Source organism: Euphorbia lathyris, chromosome 3 (assembly GCF_963576675.1).
Source record: "Euphorbia lathyris chromosome 3, ddEupLath1.1, whole genome shotgun sequence".
Taxonomy (NCBI): Eukaryota; Viridiplantae; Streptophyta; class Magnoliopsida; order Malpighiales; family Euphorbiaceae; genus Euphorbia; species Euphorbia lathyris.
Window position 1 is genome coordinate 87,610,542 of NC_088912.1, and position 6,486 is coordinate 87,617,027.

Genomic DNA, 6,486 nt, shown 5'->3' on the forward strand with positions numbered 1-6,486 from the left:
TAACAAGAAGAAAGAAACCAATTAACGAACAGGAAGATGAAGAACCATGGCTTCGTTTTCTAGGGTTAGGAAGTTGCAGAATCAAGAGATGAAAAGAGAACTTCATTGTGATTTGGAAACATGGTGCAGATTTCATGCAATTTAAAGGCAAATAGAAAGATCAAAAGTCTTCAAATCATTAATGGAGGAGCCAAACTGTTTTCGCGCACCAAGGAGAACAGGGGAGAGAAACCGATAGAGTGAGGGGAAGTGGGAAGGGTAGGGATATTACGGGAAAGTCACATAAAAACAGTCTAGATATATAGTGGGTTGAGTAAATGGGTTAAATATATAAATGGGCCTCCCATTTGACCTAGATTTGTAATTTTCCCTTATTTTATTCCTAACCCCCTCTCCTAATTAATTTTATTATTCTACCATTATGAAGTATTCCATTGTGATTTGGTTTAATTAGTAAGTATGCAGAAATATAGTGAATACCAAGTTAAAGTCACAACACTCAGTTAAAAACATATTGCCTTCGTAAACTTTACTTTATTTTTTCTATCAGGATGAGCTTACTTTGTCAAAGTCCATCGAAAAAACAAAGTAAAGCTTACTTTGTTAAAAACAAAATAAACATAACCTAACCTAAGAGTAATTTATCAACAATTCTGTCTATTATAAACTTAGCTTGAGTTCATTTCAACTAATCATCCTATAACATTCGGTGCAATTACAACAATTGTAGATTCAATATGTCAAATTAAAAAACCGAACAGACTACTTTTTCCTTAACGTACCCATTCATAAATTATTAGACTTAATAATGATATTATTGAACTCATAATGGATGATTATAAGAAACGAGTAACTATCAGAGTATCACAAAATATACTGCAATTAGAATTGCTATAATCCTTCAAAAAAAAAAAAAAAAAAAAGAATTGCTATAATAGTATTATAGATAATTGCATTATATACAGTACAAAAATAATAATGTGTATTGTCAAAAATTGAGAAATAATTACATATCATAAATAAGATTTACTTGCATACACCAGCATTTACAACAAAAAATTACTGCTGTGGTAACACTAATTAGAACCTCTGGAATCTTCTAAAAATTTCTCTCAACTAAATATTATCCAAAAAACTAGACAAAATCTACCAGAGATTGGACTAAACAACATATACATGTGTGTGTCAAAATGACTTCAAAATTGAGGACAGATAGGCAAGAATTTGAAGAATCAAAATGTATTGGAGAGCAATGGCAGTACTATATACATATATGTTTCATGACCTTGAGCCACCACTTGGAGAAGCGTCTGATGAACTCATTGATGCGATTAGCGCTTCTAAATCTTTCACAGCTTGGTCAACTGCGTAGATTATCATTTTTCTGATCTGTTGCACAAATGAGCAAAGGAATTATGTAATCTTATCCTTGATGATTAGTGTATCTTAGCAAAAAAGTGTTTTTATTTTACCTCAAGCTTGTCTTCCCTAGCCCTGTGGTTCTTGGGAAGTTTTCGATACTCCTCAGTTAACCGAAGGCACTCATGGATATTTTCAGGAGAGACAAAATCCGCAGCAACTTTTGTGCAGGACTGATTTAGGCCAAAAAGAAGAAAGAAAGCTTTAGATCTATGGGATCAAAACGGTGTTGGTGGTGGTGTATGAATAATCGTGTTATTCTGCTGGAAATTGATAGCCTAACAAAGCGTGTCTATGTCGAAAGGTACCTTGAGATTTCTTACTTGATGTGGGCAACCTGCAGGAATAAACACTGCCTCTCCAACATTTTGCTCAAAAGTCCAAGCTTCAACTCCTATGAGTGTGACAATATTCAAGTGAATGAATCAAAGGTGGTAATTTGTAATGAAAGAAAATGAAAATGAAAAATAAAAACCCGGGTTTCTTTAATGTGCTAACCAAATTCTTCCTTGAGCTTCTTCTTATGCTCCAATGTTAAATAGAAACACTGATCATGTATAGGATGGAAAACCTGCTTGGAACAAGGTTAGCTGTGAGTAAATTACAAATGTGACGGGTGACAATTCGACTTATCTGTGTTATGTTTCATATGGTTATATATAATATAAACACAAGAAAAATGATAACCGTGTCTATCATGTAGTCTAAGTCGAGTTGTTTTCGTGTCAAAAATTGCAATTCGCTGAGCAAAAGGTGGAATCAGTTACCTGTTTCACTGGTGAACAGAAGGTGTGCCTAAATTCCATTGAGTGCTTCCTAAGATATTCTTCTAACTTGGGGACATCTTCCCTCCTAAAAATGTCCCACAATGCGCCACCCGTGTCATCTGTTTCATGGTCAGTTGGCTCACCCATGAGCCCAACTCCACAGGCATGCTTATCAAGCGCATTAGTTTTCGATGCACCCAACTCTTCTTTACAACTGCTACCGTACACACCATTCACCTTATCACTCACCAGACCCTCTCTTGCATCTTGTTTCCTATGCATTTGTTTCAGCTGTTCTATGGCTGCATGCTGTTCTTCACTTAAAGGTACCTCTGAAGTGTGCATCAAAATGTTCACCTACATTAGTAGGAAACTTGTCTTATGAAAAATGAAAAACACATTAGCCTGTAACTAAAACTAACATTTAGCAATTTATCTGTACAAAAATGAAAAATATATTATTACGTCGTAATGACAAGATATCAACAAATCTCTCAGACATAAAGATTCAACCAACATACCGCGTCTGACATATCACAATGAAGCTTGGTGACTGAGTCCCCTCTTCCTAGCTCTTCTTTATTGCCATAAGCTATGTAAGTTTTTGGTCCCAAGTCTGGTTTAAGCAAACCTGGTGGAAATTTTACAGCAATGTTGAGGAGGCCAGCCTTGGGGTCAGAGTATTCTTGAAAAGGCAAAGCCCTGATAAACTCATCACAATGGCGCGGCAAAAGGTCTTCAAATTTATCGGATGGGGGCCAATCCTTAAGCTTCAGCATCTCAGGCCAACAATTTTGATAACTTCTCCCTTTCATATACCCCTCAAAAAATTGACTAGTCTTGATATTCACCTGAATATTTCGACAAAATCAGCAGTCTTGACAAGATTAATCAATGATAAAATACATGGAACATTATGAGGCTAACCTCACAAGAAGACAGGCAATCGATGGCCTTGACATCAGACATCTTGGAGCTTGACTCTAAGTCCGAACTTTGACATAAGGCACGCCACATAACCATTGGATCCCAACTCAAATGAGGTGTTACCTGAAGGGCACCACGAACTATGACAGGTTCGCCTTTAGACCAATGCCTTTGAAAGTTAAGAAGCTCTTTATCTTCTTGAATATTATCCAGAGCTGGATAATACAAGTAATTATCGTCAGATCCTTCTCTACAAGCAGCTTTCTTTGACATCTGTCTTTCGGTATCAAAATACTTTGTCATTGAGCTGGTTGTTTTGCTGTTACAAAGCTCAAGCAAGTCTGCGGCCTTCCTTTTCAAATCTGAGATCCATCCCATTGGAAGCATACGCTTTAGTTCCAATATACAACCATCACAACCACCCAAGTCTTTTGGAGCACAAAAAATGCTCCCATCATGATTGGCATTCCATATGAAATTGGATGGCTCACTTAGATCCTCAGGATTTTCGAGATCATGAGGCAGTGGATCTCCACCATGCATATAATCAGGGCCTTTGTTTGTATACTGAAACTTCATTGCAGCATGACTTTGCAAGCTTCCTTCTCGAATTTCTCGACAGCAATTGAGACAGAGTTCATAATCACAATTTGGACATTTGCGGTGAAAGTCCACAATTGAAGTTGCACAATGGTTGCTGCAGCAGAGCACAGAAAAGAGTCAAAACATCAGTCTATAACATTATTTTTCCTTTGCAATTTTGAATTGGAAAGAGATTCTTACCAATACACACGCTCATCATTATAACAGAAACTCTCGGCTACCTCATACGAAGTACCTGGATACAAGAGCATTTTGGAAAGTATCAGCAGTAAGTTAAAGTCAAAACACAAAGCTAAAGGAAAATAGTAAAAGCAAAAGCACCTATTCTAGCCTCTATTTGAACCTCCTGAGTTTGTTGTTCACAGATTTCATCCAGATAGGGAAGAAGTGGTTTAATGAAATACTGCAAATGCTGAACTTTTTCACTGTCGGGTATCTCCCTTCTTGATGTCTGACAACAAGAAATATTATTATGATTATTCAGAAGAAACCAATAGCAGTTTCAGTACTGCAAAAAAAGCTTCTACAAACTGCCAATCCTAGGATGCACAAAGGGATACTTAAATCTACTTTCAATGTCAAAAAGCAGCAATATGATTTTTTATTAGATATTTTGGAAGCTGAAATTATTCAGCCACAATCCTCAGTCCAGGATCAAACTAGCTAGATCCAAGACCTCTGCTTAGACCTGTTCATCGGACCACTGGCCCATCCGGTCCGCTCTTTATGGGTTAGGCTTGGACATATATATTCAGTAGTTGGCCTAACCCGGCCCAAGTCTGTCTAAACCCGAACATATGATGGGTTGGGCTTGGACCGCCAGGCCCAAAATTCATATATTAATATATAATTATAATTAAGTTAAGGTCAATAAGTTATATAGTTACCACTTAAAAAAATTATAAACATTTAGTACTGTTTCAATTCAACACAATTTTTATAGTTTGTCGGATATGTCGGTTCGAGGCTCGTGAGGCACCCTGTAGGTGGATCCTCTCCCAATAAAGTTGGACAGCCTGGGCATCAGTTTTCTTATCTTGAACCAGCCCGGCCCAAGCCGGATGTAAATATAATACGGGATTTGGACAACGTGGACCGTGATTAGGTCCGGTCCAGACCGGGCCGGCCCAAACCGAATACAACTGATAGGACACAGAATATAACACACCTTTATCAATCCAGTTGAGTGCAAACACACGTTGCAGTTACAATTCCTACGACAAAATGGACATTGTTCTGCAATTTCTTCTTCGGGGATTTCCGGGTACCTGCAATAGAACAGAAAAATGAAGGATTCATGAGAGTTTCTCATAATAGCCGATTATACTCAATTGTCAAACATTGTAGCGAGAAAAGTTACCATTTTTTGATACAATAAATGCAGTAGAATTTGCTTTTACACATCTGACAAGGGACAACAATTTTTCTTTGTTTATTCAAGCACTGATGACATATTGGTCTTGGTTGTGCTTTTGGTTTGGGCTGCTTAAACCAATAGCTGAAAATTAGTAAAGCCGAAAAAGACACTTGATTCAATAAATATGCAGTCATTGTTCCAAAAAAGAATACCTTTATATCTGTTATAGAGATGCTAGTTGTATCGCTTTTTGCAGAACCTGATGCACTAGAAGATGTAGATGTAGAAGCCAAATTACGGCAGGAGGAATTCACATTATCTACCATTCTAGCTCTAACTCTAGCACTTCTGCGCTCTCCCATGTTCATAATGCACGCAGCTTCTAAGTCTTCGTCTCCAGAATCACTCTCTTTTTTGCTTCTTCTTTTAGAACGTGAGCTTGGAGCTACCTTAGCTCTTTTAGCTCTCTTCCGATCACCGTCACTGCCTGGATTTTCCTTCCCTCTTTCTTTTCCATCTTCATCATCCCCATTTGAATCCCTCACTCGTTTCATCCTACACCATATCAATCATAAAACACACAAATAAATTAACGAATTCAGAAACATATAATGTAGTGCAATGAGTGAAACAGCTGGATTGACTAAGGTCAACTCAACCAAAACATACCAAAAAAATCACCTAATTGTAAAAATAACGACGAACAGTAAATAAAAACGCAATGCAATGTGAAGAAAGGAGAGAAAGAAACCTGATGGATGAGGAACCGAAGTCGATGACCGGAATTAATGAGAAAGTGCAGTAGGAATCAGAACTGAAATAGAAATAGAAGCGGTGGCTGGAATGACGGAAAAATCTGATCGGCGGCGAGAAAAGAAGAAGAAGGGGGGAAAAGAGGCGGTGAGGAGAGGTCAGAGGGGGGGAGTGTAAGAGATTTATATTGGGAATGAGAGGGAGTGTAATTTGTTCTTGTTTTGTTCTGCTTTTATAGTAAAGGCTAGCCACCCCCACTCTCACTACAATTTCGTGACAGTCAACCCGAATCGCCCAATCTTGGTAAAATACAACTGTGATTATTTTCTTCTAAATTTTCTTTATTTTTTGAATTGTTTCCATAAAAGAAGAATTTGAATGAATGAATGTTGTAAAATATCTCAACATCCTATGTATATGGAGGTTGAATAAAGGCTTAATACATCATTATTTGTTCTGCATCTGTCCAAAAAAAAAAATTTGATTAGTCCTGAATTTTTAAAATATTATGATAGTTATCTAAATTTATATAAAATATTTAGTTAGTCCTTTAAATTTTTATAAAATATTTAATTAGCCCTTTAAACTTGCGCAAAATATAATCTATTAATCATTCGATTGCAAAAAAAAAAGTAAGTTAAATGCGGAACATATATTACA

At 36.8% G+C, this 6,486-nt stretch overlaps 1 protein-coding gene across 1 annotated transcript; it reads right to left on the minus strand.

The window, feature by feature from the left end:
* Positions 1-988: 988 nt before the first annotated feature.
* On the minus strand, positions 989-6,012 carry LOC136223647 (lysine-specific demethylase JMJ26-like). Its single transcript, XM_066011759.1, has 13 exons — positions 5,825-6,012; positions 5,286-5,628; positions 5,077-5,198; positions 4,885-4,984; positions 4,038-4,167; positions 3,897-3,951; positions 3,114-3,810; positions 2,708-3,037; positions 2,187-2,543; positions 1,918-1,990; positions 1,728-1,813; positions 1,473-1,592; positions 989-1,389 (listed from the first exon to the last, which is right to left on the minus strand). Exons 2-13 carry the CDS (start codon positions 5,625-5,627, stop codon positions 1,279-1,281), a joined length of 2,523 nt encoding a protein of 840 aa, XP_065867831.1. The 5' UTR covers position 5,628; positions 5,825-6,012; the 3' UTR covers positions 989-1,278.
* Between the last annotated feature and the right edge of the window lie 474 nt (positions 6,013-6,486).

What these genes read in the sequence shown, in the direction of transcription:
- LOC136223647 (XM_066011759.1), bottom strand. Translation starts at nt 5,627, where the DNA reads ATGAAACGAGTGAGGGATTCAAATGGGGATGATGAAGATGGAAAAGAA. An exon ending in ATTGTGATATGTCAGACGCG is followed by an intron (nt 2,544 to 2,707) that starts GTATGTTGGTTG and finishes CTACTAATGTAG; the next exon opens with GTGAACATTTTGATGCACAC. An exon ending in CTAGGGAAGACAAGCTTGAG is followed by an intron (nt 1,390 to 1,472) that starts GTAAAATAAAAA and finishes TTTGTGCAACAG; the next exon opens with ATCAGAAAAATGATAATCTA.